Genomic DNA, 21808 nt, shown 5'->3' on the forward strand with positions numbered 1-21808 from the left:
CGCATTTGTTCCAATTTTTTGATTACTGTCATGCGTATATGCGTATATATTTATTCATTTATTTATTTTTAACATTTAGAGATTTTTAATATTTAGAGAATTTTCTTGCTCATTTCAGTTATTTACCAAAGGCTACTTAGTATTTGTGCTTTCTTTAGACATGTAGGTAAAGCAAAGTTGAAACTTTGTCAAACAAGACAAACTCCATAATATACCTTGGTACACAGTAGAATATTAATATTAATATTGATACAGTGGCAACATATAAGATGGCATCGCACAAGACCTGAACACTTGTTGGAAGCTATTGCTAAAAATGATTGGAATGAAAGAATTATTAAAACTACACTGTGTTAACTCACACGAACTCTTGGACACGCAGCCCGTTTATCTCCAGTTCTGCCCAGCTCATTTGTAGAGAAGAGGCAGCCGGCTGTTGTGGCAGTGATTCCGGCTAAGCTTCCCTTCTCCCTGGTAGAGGGTGGAGTTGTTAGAGAAGGAAGGAGGCACCGAGTGCTCTGTGCCAGACGAGTAGCCAGGAGGCTCAGATGAAGCCAGAAGGGGGACGCTATGGTTCTGGTTTTGGTTCTGACAAGATGCTGGTTTCCGAGCCCGGAGAGCCTGACGTTCTGCTAATTGGTTACGAAGTTCTGTTACGCGTTCCTCTTTCTGTAACAAAAAAAAACAAAAAAAAAACAAATGAGTAAAGAGGTGTGTGTGTGTGTGTGTGTGTGTGTCTGTGTGTGTGTGGTTGTGCCCTGCGATGGACTGGTACCCAGTCCAGGGTGTCCCTCGCCTTGTGCCCTAACTCCCCTGGGATAGGCTCCAAGCTCCCCGCGACACTGTGTAGTATAAACAGTACAGAAAATGGAGGGCGGGATAAATAAAGAGCCATCTGTGTAAAGTTATGACTCAAATGTAAACATATTGAGTGTTAAGGCTCCAAGTCCTTATCTCCCAACTGGTACAACAGAAAAGTGCACACTGTCATCAACATCATCAAAAGATGGTGTGTGAGTTTGAATCTCAACGATGCCACAACCATCCTTGCGGGTAATCAAGACAGCATAATTAGCCGAGCTCTCAGAGTGGGAAGGATGGCATTCTTTCTCTGTCCCCTGTCACTTACAGCAACTCTAGATAGCATTTTCCTCCGAGTGTGTTGTCCTGCCATCCTGCCCTGATGTGGAGATGCGGAGGTTGGCGTCATGTGTCTCAAAGGAAGCATGTGCTTACCCCAACCTCCCAAGCTGGTAGATGCTGTGATAGGGAAGAGTTAGCTAGTGGGAGGAAATTAGCCAGACCAAATGGGGGACAAGATGGAAGCAAAAAACAACAACAACAACAACAACAACAAAAAATCCACTTCAGATCTGTAGGCCACAATGCTGTTGTCACGATCTCGCTGGCAGATGGCGCTGCGGCGACAACATGCACAGTCAGCTGGAGAGTGCGTGCACGTGCTTGAAGTGCGCATGGATGATAAGACTTTGTTTACAACGGACATGTGCACTTATTTTGGTTTCTGTTCTGTCCCCGCCCTGTTCAGTTATTGGCGGAGGTGTGAGGGTGTGCTTTGAAGTGTTACCAGCTGTCAGCAATTAAGGTAATTGTGACTGGTTATTTAAACCCCTCGCATTCCTGCACACGGTGGGCGGTATTAGAGTATAGACGGAATGAGTAATGGTGCCAGGCGGTAATGTTTCCATGCTCTGTCTAGTTTCCTGTTCCTTAGTTCATGCCATAGTTAGACGAGTGTTTCATGCCAGAGTTAAACGATAGTTGCAGGCCATAGTTAAACGAAAGTTTTATATCATAGTCGTGTTCTAAGTTTTGTGTTTCATGCCTCATTTCTAGGTAAATGAGAGAAGTTTCAGTTAGTTAAAAGGGGTAGTGTTTCCATGCCCTGTTTAAGTTCATGTTTCTTGTGTCAGCTGTTAGTTTATGTTTAGACCTTGTTTTCTGCCTCCTTGTACATTGACTTAAGTGTAAATAAAGACTTTAGTCCTGCGAGTACTTCCTGTCCAAGTCTTGTTTCGTAACAGTTGTAAAGTTTAACAATTCAGCTCAGAACCCTTGCACATAAAAGGCAACTCATAGGCTTACATAATTTACCATTGATTTATGATCAGTAGGGCAAAGGGGACTTGTCAATGTCAGTGCAATTGCAATTCAGCTCACAGGCAGCAGAGGGCTCTAAACATTACAAACGTTCCCTTTAACCCTTCTGAATCAAATGATCATTCAGTTGGCCCTCATAATTAGAAAATATTAGAGAATCCCCGCTGTGTAGTTAATAAAAAAAATAAATAATAATAATAAAAAAAAACCTTCCTGTGTGTATATATACCGGGACAGGGGTTAGCATGTGCACTCTGGTTCTGATTATGCAGCCCTATACTGTGATGCACTGTGTGACTGACACCTTTCTATCATAGCCAGCATTAACTTTATCAGCAATTTGTGTTCTTCTGTGGGTTCAGACCAGACGGGATGGCCATCACTCCCCACACATATCATTGAGCTTTGGGCGCCCATGACCCTGTTGCAGGTTCACCGGTTGTCCTTCCTTGGACCACTTTTGTTAGGTACTAATCACTGCATACTGGGAACACCCCACAAGACCTGCTGTTTTGGAGATTCTCTGACCCAGTCGTCTAGCCATCATAATTCGGCCCATATCAAAGTGTCTCAGATTCTTAAGCCTGGCCATTTTTCCTGCTTCCAACATATGAAGTTTGACTGTTTACATGTTGCCTAATATATCCCACCCATATATCCCATCATATCCCTTCTCAATCAATCAATGTTTCAATGTTATATACAGATGTTATTTATAGACAACCCCACATACAACACACATACAACCCCAATTCCACAAAAGTTGGGACGCTGTGTAAAATTTAAATAAAAACAGAATGCAATGATTTGCAGATCTCAAACCCATATGTTATTAATAACAGATCATAGAAAACACACGTATATAAAAAAAAACACAGTCCACTCCAAGGCCAATTCATTCGTGTTTGAGACATTTGGGTTTGGGATCAAAAGATGGATCTCAACTTTTATTTACTGCTATTTAGTTCTAGATGTATTAAACAACATAAAACTTAGAACCTTTTGTATCAGACCACCCAATTATTAGGTGAGCAAAAGTATAGGAACATAGGAAGTCTTGAAGCTAATTAAAGTAAAAAACACTTTATGTTTGGTTGCATATCCCTTGCTTGCCTTAACTTGCAAGACTGTTAATCATTGTTTCTTTTTTTGTGATGCTTTTCCGGGCTTTTACCACAGGCTCTTTCAGTTGTTGTTTGTTTCAGTGTGTTTCTCCCTTCAGTCTCCTCTTCAGGAGGTGAAATACTGCTCAATTGGGGTAAGGTCTGGTGATTGACATGGCCAGTCTAAAACCTTCCAATTTTTCCCCATGATAAAGTCCTTTTTGAGCTTGCAGTGTGTTTTGGATCACTGTCTAACTGCATGATTCCTCCTGATTAATCTGGATGCATTTCTCAGTAAATTGGCAGACAGAATGTTCCTGTAAACTTCTGAATTCATTCTGCTGCTACCATCATGAGTTACATCAACAATAACGATTAGTGAGCCTGTTACAGAAGCAGCTATGCAAGCCCAAGCCATGACACTACCTCCACCATGCTTCACAGACGAGCTTGTATGTTTTGGATCATGAGCAGATCCTTTCTTTCTCCACAATTTGGTCTTTCCATCACTTTGGTAGAGTTTAATCTTGGTCCCAGAACTTTTGTGCCTCATCTCTGAATTTCTTTGCGAATTCCAATCTGGCTTTCTGACTCTTACAGTTCATGAATGGTTCGCATGTGGAATAGCCTCTTTATTGCTGCTCTCAAAGTCTTCTTTCAACAGTGGATTGTGATACCTTGACCCCTGCCCTGTGGAGGTTGTTGTTGATGTCCCTGACTGTTGTTTTGGGGTTTTTTTTTCTTCAGAGCTCTCATAATGTTTCTGTCATCAGCTGTTGTTGTTTTTCTTGGCCGACCTATCCGGTGTCTGTTGCTCAGTGTTACATAATGCAGGGTGAGGTGGATGCAAGTGCAGTAGAAGAGGCAGGTAGACAAACCAAAACGTGAAGGCAATATCAAAGTCCAAAAACAGGCGTAGGTCAGGCGATCAGCAAACAGAGTGAACGGGGCACAGGCAGGACACGAAAACAGAGAAACTAAGAGAAGTCGAGAAACCAGGAAAACAAACACAGAACAAAGGCTTGGTATGGCTCAGACAGCAAAACACTGAAACAATACTTCACAACATAGAACAGAAACACAAGATAAATAGACAAACTAATCAAGGGGGAAACGGGGACAGCTGTGAATAATGAGGACACATGAGGGAAACAACCAATAACAATACAGACAGGACAGAAACCAAAACATGTGTAAATGTGTAAACTGGAAGCGCGCTATCGGGCTTAAGGCAGTTAATGCGTGCCAAATGCTCCAGCACTCAGATCGAGGGGTACACCCAGTACACCAGTGGTTTCTTTCTTTTTCAGGACATTCCAAATTATTGTATTGGCTATGCCCAATGTTTGTGCAATTCATCCATCCCATCCATCCATCTTCTATACCGCTTATCCTTGTTCAGGGTCACGGGGGAACCTGGAACCTATCCCAGGAAGCATCGGGCACAAGGCGATGTACACCCTGGACAGGGTGCCAATCCATTGTTTGTGCAATTCCTCCGATTTGTTTTCCAGCTTTACTCAGCTTTCTCTTTCTTTTCTCCCATAGATCGCTCTCTGATCTTGATGTTGGTTATACCTTTAACAACAAATGCAGTCTTCACAAATGAAACTAAAGGCTAAAACCAAGAGTAGATGTTCAAGCTATTTATTGTTTAAACAATCAATCTAACAGGACACACCTGGGTAACAAGAAACACCTGTCAGTCACAAGTTCCTATATTTTTGCTTGCCTACAATTTGGTGATCTGATACAAAATGTGCTGTGTTCTGTTTAATAGAACACATATACCAGGAAATAAAAGCTGCATTTCTAAACTCTCTTCCCATATTCATCTCAACCCAAAATGTTTTCAGTCGACAGCAAAACCAAATGAATCATCCTTACCATTCCAATAGCTTTGGAAGGGACTGTATATACAGTCAGGTCCATAAGTATTTGGACACAATTTTTTGTACATTTGCCTTTGTACACCACCACAATGAATTTGCAATGAAGCAATCAAGATCTGAAGTGCAGACTTTCAGCTTTAATTCAAGGGTTTTAACAAAAATAGTGCATTAACCGTTTAGGAATCCCTTCATTTTCACAGGCTCAAAAGTAATCGGACAAACTAACAATCATAAATATTAGGATTATTTTTAATACTTGAATACAAATCTTTGCAGTCAATGACTGCCTGAAATCTGGAACCCATGGACATCACCAAATGCTTAGTTTCCTCCCTTGAGTGTTACCAGAGGTTTGCATCATGAGGTAAACCGTCCACATTTACATTCATGAAGGCATCCCTTGATTTTAGACTTTGACAATGATATGCCTACCTCCTCCAGTGTTCTTGGCTAGATGTTGGGAAGGGGTTTTTCTTCAACTAGGAAAGAATTCTGAATTCCTCCACGTTAGTTGTCCTTCTGTGGTCTTTCAGGCCCTTTAATGTTGCTGAGCTCGCCAGTGCATTCCTTCTTTTTAAGAAAGTACCACATTGTTGATTTGTCCACTCCTACAGTTTCTGCTGTCTCTCTGATAGGTCTGTTTTGTTTTGTCAGCCTAACGATGGCCTCCTTCACTTGCATCGACACCTCTTTGAACCGCATATTTAGAGTTCCCATGAAAAGCTATCAAATGCAAAGTCCACACTTGGAATCAACTCCAGACTTTTTATCTCCTTAGTTTGTCATGAAATAATGAAAAAAAAACAGGCCACATCTGACCATAAAACTGCTTATTAGTCGACTGTCCAATTACTTTTGATCCTGTGAAAATGGCTGTATTTCTTAAATGGTTAATGCAATTTTTTTTGTTAAAACCTTTGAATTAAAGCTGAAAGTCTACACTTCAATCACATATTGATTGCATTTCAAAGCCATTGTGGTGGTGTACAGAGTTAAAATCACAAAGATTGTAACACTGCCCAACTACTTATGGAACTGACTGTAGCTGTCTTACATGGGCATAGCTTTGAAAGGTACACGACTGTAGGATAGAAACACAAAAGAGATGCAGATAAAGTTCCTGACGATTAATGTGGATGCATTTCTCTGTAAATTGGAAGACAGAATGTTCCTGTAAACTTCTGAATTAATTCTGCTGCTACCATCATGCTACCATGCTACATCATCAATAAAGATTAGTGAGCCTGTTCCAGACGCAGCCATGCAAGCCCAAGCAGTGACACTACCTCCACCATGTTTAGGATAGAAATACAAAAAGAGATGAAGATGCCAGACATGCCTCCTGAATGATCTTCTGGAGTTCTCGATTCTCTCTCTCAAGCTGCCGTGATTTTTCTTCATCATTGTTATTGGTAGATGATCCCGTCTTCAGCGTGTCCTGCTGCTCAGACTGCCACTCCCCACGCATGATCAAACGGCGCATCTACATAACAGCAGGAGAAACCCTTTGTCAAACTCATGACAAAACTACAAAAGCATATGGAGCTGAGAGAAAGTATATGAGGAACATACAAAGCATTACCACTTCATATAAAAAGAACAGTAAGGAACAGTGCAAGGGAAACAGTAAGCTAGTGTAAAATAAAACAAAAATAATTACGTTTTACGAGCTGTTTTGATTTACACACCTTGGGCACAAAGAGCACCACCAAAGTGATGTAGACGGAGAACACTATAGCCAGAGAGGCAAAGGCAAAAGAGGCATCCTGTTGAGAGGAGAGAATCATCGTCACAGGTGCTGTGATCATACATAGAACCTAGAGAGAGAGAGAGAGAGAGAGAAGGAGAGAGAGAGGTAATTTTAATTAATTGTCAGTAAATCAGTACATCAAGGCCTTTATGATTATTTTATTATAAAAACAAGTAGAACTCGCCTCCTCCACCAACAAGTCTAGTCCTTCTTGTTACTAATTTGTATGGCAGACATACGCTTACCACTCAGTGGCGGACACATGCACAAATAAAAAATATGTAATCGCCCACAATCAACACAACCTCAGCTAATGAGAAATATAATTTAATAAACACTCATATTCAGTATGAGATATTAGTTCATAAATTATAATTGGCTGTCGTGCAACCAGTATTCAGAGCCACTTCTTATGAGATATCACGAATAAAATGCACTGGCCAAAAGTATGTGGACACTTGACCAATCATACTCTTATGTGCATTTTGTGCAGGTGGCATTCCAAGAGAATAGCAGACTGCACATCAAGAGAGCCTTTTTGGCATCTAATTTGTGTATCCAACCTCTAAAATTGCATTTACTTGCACCATCATATTGTACTACTAAAGTTACCAATGTATTTTCGCATATTCACAGGATTTGAGCGTTTATTTCAAAGTCATGTCATCACAGATAAAAGTGACTATGAGAAACTACAAAGATATGAAATGTTATCTGATGAAACAGATCTTTTGCAGTTGGTAAAAGCTGCAGCCACCCTCATGTTCCAGTCAAGTGTTTTCTTGTTTTCTCATTAAACCCGTTTTAGAGGGAGGGGATTTGGCGAAATGGTTTCAATTATGCAAATCATCCTTCAAAGCACTTGCAGTTATTACTGGAACTGTTCTCAAGCAGTCAGGCAAGAAAGCACAGCGTTCAGCACTAACAATCTTTGCCTCATTTAAAAAAAAAAAAAAGTCTCTTGTACAATTTAGAAAAAAATCTCTGTTTATACAATTTAACATTCTGGAATAAACCAGCATGAAACCAAGCTACGGGTTTTATGAGTAGTTTTGGGGAGAATTATGGAAATTTTATGGTCAAATGACAAACAGAGAGATTTTAATAAGAAAATATGGTAGAAATATTGTTGGAACCTCACAAACAAGGTGTCTTAGAGGCCACACCACTGCAGAAATTTGCATTCTAGCTCTTTTAAAGGTGTAACCTGTCATTTTTAAAGCATTTCTGGACCTATAGTAATAATAAATTTACAAATCCATCTATCTATTTTCTCTTCCATTTATCCTACAGAGGGCTGCGGGAAGCCTGGAGCCTATCCCAGGGACTCGGGGCATAAGGCAGGGACACCTTGGATGGGGTGCCAACCAATTGCACACACACACTTATTCACACACTATGGACAATTTAAAGTTGCCAATCAGTCAACAACGCATGTCTTTGGACTGGGGGAGGAAACCAGAGCAACCGGAGGAAACCCCTGAAGCACGAGGAGAACATTCAAACTCTGTGCACATAGGGCAGAGGTGGGAATCAAACCCCTAACTACTAAGCCACCATGTCCCCAACAACAACAACAACAACAACAACAACAACAACAAATTAAAAAAAAGAAGACGAAGAGGAAGAACAGAATGTTGGCTCTGTTAAGCTAACATAATAAGCTCCACCCACAGCTAAAAAATGTTGCTCAGCCCCACCCCTTTTCCGTACCATTTTTTGCTAGTTAAATCACTATTATTGCCACAGTCCAAGCTAAATGATGCATAATAATAATTAAAAAAGGATAGGTAAATCTTTGAAGAACATATTAACTGTTTGCTCTTAACCCTTTCTTACAGTACGCAGGCGTTCTATTCCACCCACGAAATAGAAATTCGGTATAAACAAATGAATATAAACAAAAGAAACAAATGAAACAGACGCAAGTCTGTTCTAAGATTAGTCAGGACACTGTTTGGTTTCTGTGCGTAGAGTATCGTGACTCTGTGTTTGGCTAATGGAGAGCAGAGCGATGGGAAATGCGAAAGGTGTCAGCCCCCTGCTGATCAAACAGTTCATACCTCTCTACAATAACATTGGTACAGAGATAAAACGGACAGCACAACTAAAGCTTTTTTTTTAGATAGTAAAACATCAAATACAACGACCACAATAAAATTATAACATTTAAACTTGGTAGGCTAGATAGAACAAGAAATCCTTCGAAAAAACTACAAATTCTTAAAGCCCTTAGTGTCTACTTTCATTTGAGCCATTAACCACTACTGAGGAGTAGTGACATCACAAATAAATTCAATGTTGAACATGGGCACCCCAAAAGAGGCACAAATTCCATTTTATTACTTCTGGTAAAAAGAGTAATGTGACTCGGAGTGATTTTGCAAAGGCAGGAATGCTTGGAGGGTTAAGGCTATAGATAAAAGACTCAGACAGAGCTAGTGTTAACTCTAAAGCATAAAAAATAATGTACCTAATTAAAGTGATAAAGACTTTGGCCTTTTCTGATTAGATTAGCTCTAGATTGTCCCAGTGAAATCATGTCATTCCTAACATTTCTCGATTCACTAAACATTAAATGATTAACATTTTTCAATTCACTAACACCTATTTCTTGGTTAGTAATTTTACAATATTTCAAAATGAAGTCATTTAAACAAAAATGTTCTGATATAGCGTGTTCAGAAAGTTTTGACTGACCGTGACAATCTATTAAATCAAGCCAGCACATTACATATTTTGCATCGTGTCCAGTATGTGGATGGCATGGCACCATATCGGCTGTACAGATATGCTAGAGGCAGAAAATCGTTTGCAGTGCTGTGAATGGCAGTAACCAGCAGGTCACACTCACAGACACGTTGTAGATAGCCATGCCGACAGCTCGGTGGTCATTAATCTTCTCAGTGGAGATGGATTTTGTCTCATAGGCCAGGAAGATGCCCAGCAGTAGGAGCAGGCCCTTATAGCCATACACCACTCCTAAAGAGAAAAGGGTGAGAATTAAGCATTTTATTTTTGTTTGTGTTTTGGAAACACAAGTGGCAAAAATAGCATTAATTACTCTGTGTGATGAGGATTATTAATGCATTGAATTAATACATCTCTTCACATAATGACAATGATACCACACATGACATTTCTTCCATACAGTGGTGCTCTAATGACAGTAAATTGCACAGCATTGACTGAATCTCAAATACATCGCTCTACATACGTTCTGCAGTGTATTCAACACAATATCCTAACTGGCCATACAAGCTCTGGTTATACACCTGAAGAATAGGCCAAATTATTTTTAAGTCATACAGCAAGTACAAGTAAAGTAATTTGCCGCTTACAAGCACCTGCAAGTATTCCTTTAGTATATGTCTAATGCTACAGTCAAACTTGGTTGTGTGTTCACTATGTTTATAAAAAACCTCTACACAAATGGTCCACTGTTGCAGTATTCACTGCTTTGAAAGTGGAAATTTTCTACTCATGAGCTATGACACATTATTGTCATTTCTCAGTATGGGAAAACCCATGGAAGTTCAGTTAGCAGTCAAGCTTAATGTAGTCACAGAGTAATTTTAGCTGTACAGAAACTTTTCTTGGTAATTTACCAACACATCTGAGGAAAGTGTTGCTATTCCTGATAGGTTTGTTTGACAGTTTACTTCCACAGTAACTGTCCCTTTACACTGTGTGTGCTCCACAGCTGAATCATTAGCCTCAGTCATGAGCTAGCTTAGGATACATTATAATAGGAAAGTGACTAGCATGGCACATACTACAACGATAAAGATGAGTCATTGATAAAATGCATATAGCCAGAATAACAACTAATCAGTAAAAACAATTAGTGTAATAATGTATGGTAAGGTTAAAGCAAGGAAAAGATACATTTTAGTTTATTACTATATTCTTATCATTTTAAATTGAAGTGATACAGGTAATAAACATAAGACTAAACAGTTACAGAGAAGCATGGAGTTGAAAGAAAAAAAAAAGAGAGAAAAAAAAAACACAATGGCAAAAGACATTCATTTCCAAATACCAGTATTTTTCTTCTTCTGTTTTAGCTTTGTGTTGTTTCCTTTTTTTCCTTCTCTAACAAATGAGATATAACTTCACCTCTTAATACCACCTTAATAGTGTTGCTAAGATTTTCAGAGAATTATTTATGTCCTAGGAAGAGTAGTACTAAAATGTGGTGGTTCAGTGGTTACAGTTCTGTGCTAGTGATCAGAGGGTTGTGAAGACTGTCAAATAACTATTGATGAGCCCTTGAGCAAAGAAGTTAACCCTTAACTGCTCATCTGTATGCATGTGGCTTGGTCCTGCCTTGACTATAAGTCAGTGCGAGTTAAACATCTGCCATTTAAAGAACATGTTAACATGTTCAAATGACAAATGTCTGGGGTGAGACATCAGTATATTTTTAGTCATGATTTCCTCCCAACGTTAGCTTTAGCCATTCTGAGAGTTCCTGCTCACCATATCTATAATGAACGTTTGTTGCAGACTGAAACTCTGCTGTGCTCTGCTGAAACTGTGAGAAATTTCCACACCGCTGATTCTTTCACTTAGCAGCAACATAGCGTGAATGTTTATCGGCGCAAGCATGAGAGAAAATGAAGTGTCAAGTAATTGGTTGTAATTATAAGCTGTAATTCCAATAACAGTAAAGAAAAAATTGCATTGAACACTTCGGCAATGGAAATATCATGCACCCTGATCGAGTTTTAAGAACTACACAACTTGGCACAGAACAGCAATACAAAAAAAATGCTTCACTGTTGAATAATATTTATGAAAAGATATATTGAGCAAAATTCACACGATCTGTCACATAACTGAAGTTTATTGGTTTTATTTCCCTGCCTTCCACCAGAGTAGTTATCTACAGTAATCAGTAAGGTCTATCCTCTACCACATGTCAGTGTCTCCAAACTAAGATGATGAATTTAGGATGCTTGCCCAAGTCTTCTTGATATGCATAAGTTTGGCCTCCGTATCTTGGTAAACTAGGCCACTGTCCCTGCAGCACTGTCACAATTTATAGCTTTTTCCTCCCGATAAGGCTGTTTTGTGTTCATACATAGGGAATACATAGCAAAGACATGGCCATACAAATTCTGACCGTACAGGTCCTGAGAACAAAGTTCATTTGTTTTAAGAATTTATGTTAATACTCATCACTGGTTCCTCAGTAGATTGACATGATCTTTTTTTTTTTTTTTTTTAGGGGGTTGGGCGGTGCAAAATGAGAACATCCTGCTCTGTGTTCATTTGCAAGACATTTACACTGACTGACCCAGATCACTGAATCCCAAACTGTGATGCTCAGATGGAAAAGAGACTAAGAAATAGGCAGACAGAATAAAGAAGAATAAAATAAAGAAGGAAATCATAAAAGAATATGAAAATGAAAGAAATAGAAAAGGACATGAGAGAGAGACAGACTAGACAGAGATGAAGGATGCAGTACCGAGCCATGTGTTCATCTTCTCTGAGCTGCAGTGCTCCAGTACAGGCTGAATCAAAAAATCCAGATCTCCTTTAGGATCTTCTTTAGTGAACTTCTGCTTAAACAGATAACGAGAGGGGACAGTGAGGGAGGAAGCGAGAGTAGGGGGGGGGAGAGAAACAGAGAGAGTGAGAGAAAGAGAGAGAGAAAGTGAGGGTGGGTGAAAGGTACAGAACTTTCAACCAGTCTCAGCCTCACTGTTTCATTCCACATGTTCATTCTGAGAAAAAAAAAAAAATGTAACTAGCTAAATAACAGAGGCCGCTGAAATGCTGTGAGTACGCAGTTATATGCAAATGATAAATGTTTAAAACATAAAATCAGACACTCATTTATAGATTAATCCTAAATGTGGATTTGTACTACATGATGCAGAAATCACTACATGATGCAGAAATCACTACATGATGCAGAAATACTAGTTCATGCATTCGTCACCTCTAGATTAGATTACTGTAATGCCTTACTGTCTGGATGTTCCAGTAGGAATATAAACAAACTCCAGTTAGTCCAGAATGCAGCTGCTAGAGTCCTAACTAGAACTAGAAGATATGACCATATCACCCCAATATTATCAATACTGCATTGGCTCCCAGTGGAATCTCGCATTAACTATATAATACTATTATTAACCTATAAAGCACTAAATGGTCTCGCGCCACAGTATCTAAGCGACCTTTTGGTTTTCTATGATCCGCCACGCCTACTTAGATCAAAAGATGCAGGCTATTTGACGGTACCTCGAATAGTGAAGGCTACAGCAGGGGGAAGAGCTTTCTCTTATAGAGCCCCACAGTTATGGAACAGTCTTCCTATTAGTGTTCGGGACTCCGACACAGTCTCAGTGTTTAAGTCTAGGCTTAAAACGTATTTGTTTACTCAAGCCTACCCTGACTAGACTTTCTATTATACTAATTCCCAGTCCTAATAATCTTTTCTTTCTCTCTCTCCTTCTGCCGAGCCACACACGATTTTATGGAGATACTAGAGATCCTGATCCTTTCTGCCTCTGGATGGAGCTCAAATCTTCTTCAATTCCAGACTGCTGGGACTACTGCTGCTTCTAAGGCCATACAGACTTCATATAAGTCAATAATGAACTTTTTCACAATATCTGTTGTTACCCAGAAGAGGATGGGTTCCCTTCTGAGTCGGGTTCCTCTCAAGGTTTCTTCCTCTTAAAACATCTTATGGAGTTTTTCCTTGCCACTGTCGCCACTCAGTGGCTTGCTCAGTTGGGATAAATTCACACCTTTAATATCTATATACCGTGTTGATATTTCTGTAAAGCTGCTTTGAGACAATGTCTATTGTAAAAAGCGCTATACAAATAAAATTGAATTGAATTGAATTGAATTAAATGTGGATTTGTAATTCATTCATAAATGTTTCTATAAACGCTTGAAAAATGTTCCTAAATGCTTCCTACCATTGGCTTCTTTAAAACCCATATGCATCGACTCTGCTTAGAGAAAACTCTCAAATATCCTTATATGTTGGGACATAAACAGGGGTGAAAAGTAAGTAAATGTACTCTCATTAAAAGATTTACGTACATAATTCACTGTAATGGTTCTTTTTTGGGTATAATTTAATATATAATTAATATTTTACTTACGTTTTTCAAAAATATAATAATCAACTTACATTTATTTTGGATCACGGTTACAGTTAAAAAAAAAAAAAAAAAAAGGAATGCAATTAATGCTGGAAGGGTATAAGCCAACCAAATGACAATATGTCCATAATTTAAATAATTAAACTTCAAGAGCCAATCAAATTAAAGTTTCCTGCCAAAAGTGTTTCCTTCATTTCAGGTGCCGAATACTTTAATCAACAGCAGCAATGTCTGAGACAGTGGAGACAGATGAGTATCACTGCCCTAATTCATCAGGCATCTTCAATTTTAAATGCTTCAAATGAAACAGCATGATAATGACCTACAAATTATGCGAGCTGAAACTAGTGGAGATGTCAGCATTTCACAGCTCAAAGCCCAACCTGCTGAGACACGTAGAGGTAAGTCATTAGCTAGCCGAGTGAGCTAAACTAGCTAGCCCGATCTTTTGATGGTCTACACTATGAAAACTCTGTATGAAACTCATTAAGACACTTCAATATTTGTTAGTAATTGCCTGCAGTGTTTTGTATACAGTCGAGTCCAAAATTCTGAGCCCACCAAAAGTCTGAGAAAGTGAAAATGCTTCTGTTTGGCATTCTTTTTCCAATATAACACAAAAGGTTTGGTATGGACTACACAAATAAAACCTGATGATCCATTTTAGATCAAATCCTTTGGCAAATGGCACACTTATATAGCGCTTTTATCCAAAGCGCTTTATACTGTGTCTCATTCACCCATTCACACACACACACACACACACACACACACACACACACACACACACTCACTCTCACACCAATGGTAGCAGAGCTACCTTGCCATCGGGAGCAACTTGGGGTTCAGTGACTTGCCCAAAGACACTTCGGTATGTGGAGTCACGTGGGCCCTAAATCGAACTGTCAACCCTACGATTAGTGGACAACCTGCTCTACCACCTGAACCACAGACGCCCCTTTGGAGTGTCGCCACCTTTGGAGTGTCACCTGAAAGCTTCAGTGGAAAGGATAAAACTATCTCAAATACAACTTGCAACATCTCAAATACTGAATAGTCAAGATGTTGCACATTTCAAAATTCTAAAACTTTGTTTATTTCCAGTAAAAAAAATCAAAAATAAAAATTTTCAATGTGGTCTCAGACTTTTGGACCCCACTGTATATACAGTAAGTACTGCTTCAGCAAATAATGCCCAGGATAATGTGTAAGGTAGCAAACTATAAAGCTAGTAACAGGTATGAATTAACATGTGCTAGCTAACAAACCTAGCAAGCTGCTAAAACCAATAGCATTTGGTTTAGTTAGCTAGCCAGCTAAATGTTACCTTTCTTTATATACTGTTGATAATAAACACAATTATTGCATGCATTCTTTGGAAACGTTTGATTAGTTGTATCAGTGGTAGACATATGAAAAAGTAATCTGTAAAGTAATTACTCAGGTAGTTTTCCACGATACAGACTTATTTAGTCTTACTTGAGTAATTTTCTTGATTGTTACATTTTCTCTTATGAATTATCACAACAGAAGCAGTATTTTCACTCAGGTAAGTGTGTTATGTACTATTTCCATTACTGGACATATGTATTAATACTATATAATGTAGCAATATCATAACAACTGGGTGGGTAACGAGGCTTTGATTTTTTTTTTTTTTTAAGGTCCAGAAAACCTCACACAGAAATGTCTATATACTTAAAAGCATTTTCGCAAAAGAATATCAGGTTTCATAAATCAACAATTACTTTTAACACAACACAACAAATCCGAGATCAAACCTGATTGCAGTGCTGCTTCTCACAATATTATTACAGAGATTTTTTACATAATTTTGCATTTTGGTAATAGAATTGAAGCACCTCTAATGTAATGTGCAAAGGGTCAACAATCTGCCAGATCATCAGAGACAGGACGTCAATAGCCAGTAAAACTCCTACTGTTGCGTAGAGCTTCCAGGGTTCCAAATGCTGTGAAAAAGAGAGACACCAAAACATCGGTCATCCAGCACAGTGTTTTTAACAAACTAGTTTTCAAATCAAGGCAAATTATAGTTGTGCTGTTACACCACATAAAAAAAGTACATTTACATTGACATTTATTCATTTAGCAGACGCTTTTACCCAAAGCGACTTACAAATGAGAAAATGCAAGCAAAGCGGTATCAAGCAGAGAACAATACAAGGAGTGCTACCATACAAGATCCATTAATTGAGTTCCAGAAGAAGCAAAGTGCACAGAGTAGAGGTGTAAGTGTAAGTAACCTCTTTAACACCATAAAGTCCCAGCTAGACCATAAAGACCCTGACAGTGGGTGTTAAAAGAGTTGAAGGGAAACATCTTGAAGGGCTCTAATTGATTCAGTTGAATCTTACTGAATCTGTTGGAAGCATATACCAGCTATCAACAAACTTGGAGAAAATCAAATGTTCCAAAATGCAGGGTAATATCTGTTTCACCCTTCATTAACCCAGAGCTGCTAGCGTCCTCCAGGCCATCACACTGGTTAAATAGCATTCAACTGAGCTGTGCTACGCATACTCTTCCCTACCAGTGTACATGTAGTGCACCTAATGACTTTAGAGCCCCATTTTTGCCACCTTCCTCTCTGAATATCTGACTTTCTCAAGCATTTCTAAAAGGACTCTAAAATGCCAAGCTTGAACATCAAGAGAGTTGAGAGTAAATCTGCTTGTCATGCAAAGGCTCAAATAATAAAGCTCTCAAAGGTCAGCTCTCCGCAAAGAATTTTAATATTCATCCATATTCATGAATATCTGGTATGAGCTGGTATTTCTCTTAGGCCCAATGAATTGATATATATATATATATATATATATATATATATATATATATATATATATATATATATATATATATATATATATATATATATGTGTGTGTGTGTGTGTGTGTATAAATACTAATACTGTAATAAATACTTTATGCAGTGTATGTGTGTGTGTGTGTGTGTGTGTGTGTGTTTGTGTGTGTGTGTGTGGAGAGAGGCAGTGAATGGAAGTGTGAAGTGTAGTGTAATGAAATGAAAAATAAAAAACTTGTTAAGAGTGCTGTGATACGAGAGTGTTATTACACTCGCATTCATGAGCTCTAAGAGAAAATCAGTGAGTATTCTCAAATTTTCAATAAATCTGAACATAAATTCAGGGTTTTTTTTTTTTTTTTTTGCATAAATCTTTATAGACTGTATGTAGGCCTATAATTAATGTTAGTGTTTTTCCTAATTAACTAAACTTGAATTACATTTATATATATATTGCTTTTTGCCATTTTTATTCACATAATTCCACCTCTTACCTTCCTCTTGTCTTTTTTCTCATCCTTCTTAGTGAACACGGTATGAACCCACCAAATCTTAGTGAACATGCTGCCATAAGCCAAACTGAACCCCAGCCCCAGCAGCCACAGGCGGAACTAGAAGACCAGATAAGGGTAATGTATTTCTTAGAGACAGTTATAACAGGGTTTTAAGCACATGACAACAAGAACCTGTCTAAGGATGACAGTCAAATAGGACAGGAGGAGAGGGGAACAACAGTGGATTCATCCCATTACCTGACACACCACAGGAAACCGAGATCTGTCTACATGAAGACCGTCAATGCCCAGTGGAAAAACAGCAGCCAGGGCAAGTACACAACCTACGGCTGTAATGTTATTCAGGTATGGCTGAGAGTTCTGGATGTACCTGTTAACACACACACACACACACACACATTGCATTTTAATGCCGTGTTGAAAAAATAAGCGCAATACCAATTTGTTCTACACTGCATCAACTGCAGTTAATATGAAGGATGCCTATATGACACATTCAAAACAGTATACATAAGCACTTCATAAGGTATTTACTGTATATAAGCTCTCCCAACAAAAACACTGTTGTATGCATCATTTCCTCTCTAATACGCTTTCCCGTGCCTGAATCAAGCATCAATCCGGTCATGTTAGAAGACATCCTTCTTCTGACCTATTTTACACTACAATGTCTCTTCTAACATGTTCTGCATGTTCCTTAAAGTCTGGCCAACAACTGACCATCGGGTTTTATGCTATGCTGTGCAACCTATTGGCATTATCTTATACATACATACATATTTACATATACATACACATTATATATAGGGGGTTTGGATTTACATCAACATTCGCGGAGTGTTCCCATTGTACGTGACATGGTCTAATTTGTCATTTTACTTCAAAATAAACTCAGCATATACTACTTATATTTATTTTCAATGTATCAAATGGTTCAATTGTCTTTCATGATACTTTATGGAGAGTACATTCGCTATCAGCAGTCATTTGGCTTTAATAAAGATAGCCTCAAACAAGTAAAGGTTAAACCTCAGGCTTCCACACAATACAAACCAATTTCAATGATTTGATATTTGACGATACATCTGAATCTGTCTGATACAATACGATTCAATTTAGCAGCCTCCAAATGATATGTGACCAACTTTGTTCTGAATCTGGAATAGGTCTACTGTTAATTTGCGAATGATGATTGTGTATAGAAGGCTATTTTTAAAGCATTAGAGTTATGAGCAAATCACCCAGCCAACCTAGCCTACTAATGTATTTACAGATCTGTTTAAAAATATTCTTTTTATTTTTTACATACCAGTTATTTGTCCTTTTTTGATAACAATGAATGTTTAAAGAATGATAATTGCTAATAATCAGTTTATAATTGTTGCATAAAATAATTTTAATCAGTGCCTTTTAAATTGATGCATCGATTCAAATTGTTGTATGGTTATCACCCCTACAAACAAATATGGTGTTGGGACTCACAGCTTCCTGAGCGCATTTTACACAATTTTACTCATGCTTCCTCTGTAGATCCAGAAATATTACATGAATAAATGTAGACTACTTTTTCATTTCATGCAAGAGCTCCAATTACCATGCATATCAATCATGTGAATGCAATTTCACTGTTCAAATTTAAAGAGTTTAATTGAAAACGATATGCAGACTTGTCATTTTGGAAAAAAGAATCTTATGATTTAGCATAGCATAGAATATAATTATATTCTATGCTATGCTAAATCGTAAGTTAATGCTCCTTACAAAGAAAAATTGCCCTCATCATAACACTGCTGTAAAAAGTTTGACTGGGAATATATACTTACCATTTTAAAACGATTAAAACGATTGATTTCAACACTGCATGTGCAGACACTTAACAAAAGGCTGAACTCCATTTCTGCCCAGAGTAAACACACTGTAGGATGTGAGGAGTTTGGAAAAGGAGGACACCTTGAGTAACCGAGAAGTTTCTGTCCCACAGAATAAATAACCCGAGCTCATAATCTAAACTGAGCTGCATTTATTTATATCCTGAGCTCCAAGATTACACCGAACCCAATTCACATCTGTACTGAGTGATTACCGAATGTTGCTGTTGTAGATGTTGAATGTGAGACAAACGATGCCCAGGATGATTCCCAGGCCAGCAAACACAGATACCGAAACAAACAGCTTCTGGGAAAGGAAGCGAAATTCTTCTAAAACCACCGTCTGATCTCTTGGAGGGTCTCCGCCTGCAAAGTGGAGATAAATAGGTCAAGGGAAAAAAAATGGAGGATATAAAGAACTCAAAAGGAAGGAGTGGGAGTGCAGAACAAAATGACTGAAATCCAATGACGATAAAGACTTCAGAAGTCAAAAACAGAAGAACAGAGAGATGATGGAGCTTAGCACTAGCACTTCATTAGTGAGGAAATAATGTTGCTTGGCACCATGACAGATATCTGGGGAAGTAGCAAGAGGAGAAGCATAAACATCATTTGTAGCTTTCAGGTGTGAAGTTTAATGCGGTTTCAGCTACATTAAACTACATTGAGCTACATGTGCCCGTTAAAATAGCTCTATCAATACATAAGGAGCCTAATGAGATGAAGCATAGCATATGGTGCATACCGTTGATTAAATACAGTATCTCCTTCAGAATCTCATCAACACCTAATCCCACCTCCTGAATGAATATTTGGCGAATAATCACTGGTTATTTGGTGATTATACCATGGTCTGTCCGAATAATCGATTCTGACTGGCTGGAAGGTGTGTATTAAAACTGTATATACCACAGGTAGTTCCCGATGGTTTAATCACCAGTCTAAATTAATGCGCTGCCTATAAACAACCATAACCATAGTAACATACAGTAGTTAAACTCACGGCTCCATTATTAGTAGAGGCGTAGCACAGACGCATTTCATTCACGCATGCACTAATGAAAATGAACCGATATTTTTATCCTTTCAGTCAAATTTTGCTCTGCAAACATCAATGACGGCTTTAGCTTGTCGATGCTGGCAAGTGAGCATGGTATAAGCGGGATAATCCACAGCAAGGTGTGCGTTACACCATTTTAATGCAGGACGTGAAGGCAAAGAAAGTTGCCTCCGTGAAGTGCGTTAAAATCATGTAACACGCACCTAGCTGTGGATTATCCCTTACATCCTCACCTGTGCATGTTGTAATATGTTAGCGCTTTTACATTAACAACCAACTTGAATAGCAGACGCTCACATAATTAATGTCTAACTATAGGGGTTGTTATATAACAAAAAAAAATGTTCCCATGATGAGGATGCATATAAGAGAATATTATTTTTAATGTTTCAAGAAGGAGTCTCCAGTGTCGGTGTTTTGTAACAGTCAAAACAGAAACATGTTGCTTTATGTTTTCCAGTGCATGAAAAGTCTTCAGAGCAGAGGACTTTCTCAGTAACATCACAAGCTGCATTTTTTCTCTTAACTTCAAGACAAACGGAAAGAGGGGAAAAACTTTGCTAAGGTAACTACTATTTATAGCTACTATAAAATAAGTGAAAGAAGAGACATACTATAATTTATTTGTTATATACAGTGCTGTGAAAAAGTATTTATTTCTTCTGTTTTTGTGTGTACTAAATTGTTTCAGAAACTTGACACCCCTAGTTCTAAAGTCGGAATAATAAGCAGGGTACTGTTCAATATTCCACTAATAAATAAAGGCTGTAATATAAGCCTCACTAGGAGGAAGATTTTACTCAATACAACAAACATCTTATTTGCAAAATAGCATGAGCCATTATGGAGAACAGAGTGCAGAGCATTACAGCCATGTTAGATCCCAGTTGCCATGGAGTGTCACGGCATCCGTGTTCAGTTAGATTTTCATAATATCAAGGCACAGCTTGGTCCACACTGTGCTCACGAGTGTGACTGTGAGTGTGTGTGTGTACATACATTTAGCCCTTAGGGAGTACCAAAAAGGATAGGAAAGTGCCAAATGTCCTCATAAAAATGTGTCTTTGTTTGTATTTGCTTGAAACTAAAGCTGAAGAGTTAGGGTTAGATGCATAGCATTATTTATCTACAGCAATCATTATGTTAATGAAAGGTCCTCACAAAGACAGAAAAACGTGTTCGGGGGGGAGGCATGTATTCAAGACGACGAGTGTGGGTGTGAGCTCGAGTGCTGTCATTTGACGCATTTACACACTAAAACCTTCCTTCGTCTTTGATCTAAGAATCTGGACGGCGTGTTGCCATGGAGACCCCACTTCACAACAGTTGCCAAAGCTATTTGGAAAGGAAAGACATGCTCGAGCGGTTGTCAGGGGCTACTGTGCAGGAGCTAAGAGAGCATGAGCAGGCAATATGTTGCAGACATGCACAAATGAGTTCATTTCAAAGTTTCACTCGAAGTTTGGGGTCAATTTGAACATTTTATCCTCTTTTAAAAGCTAGCAGTCAAAGATTAGCTGGAGAATAGCACAATCAACCTAA

General features: G+C 38.5%; 1 protein-coding gene across 3 annotated transcripts in view; it reads right to left on the bottom strand.

The window, feature by feature from the left end:
- Nucleotides 1-262: 262 nt before the first annotated feature.
- Nucleotides 263-21808, bottom strand: part of gabbr1a (gamma-aminobutyric acid (GABA) B receptor, 1a) — a 61139-nt gene continuing 39593 nt past the window's right edge. For 2 of the 3 annotated variants that reach the window (XM_053646748.1, XM_053646750.1), the window contains 9 exons: nt 19422-19572; nt 17576-17708; nt 17318-17434; nt 15862-15969; nt 12343-12436; nt 9721-9848; nt 6805-6933; nt 6456-6599; nt 263-669 (listed from right to left, as the gene is read on the bottom strand). In XM_053646748.1, coding sequence (XP_053502723.1) covers nt 409-669; nt 6456-6599; nt 6805-6933; nt 9721-9848; nt 12343-12436; nt 15862-15969; nt 17318-17434; nt 17576-17708; nt 19422-19572 — 1265 coding nt within the window. In that variant the 3' untranslated portion in view covers nt 263-408. The remainder of the gene's footprint in view (nt 670-6455; nt 6600-6804; nt 6934-9720; nt 9849-12342; nt 12437-15861; nt 15970-17317; nt 17435-17575; nt 17709-19421; nt 19573-21808) is intronic. The other variant, XM_053646749.1, reaches the window with a different exon arrangement.

Source organism: Ictalurus furcatus, chromosome 17 (assembly GCF_023375685.1).
Source record: "Ictalurus furcatus strain D&B chromosome 17, Billie_1.0, whole genome shotgun sequence".
In the NCBI taxonomy this organism is placed as follows: domain Eukaryota; kingdom Metazoa; phylum Chordata; class Actinopteri; order Siluriformes; family Ictaluridae; genus Ictalurus; species Ictalurus furcatus.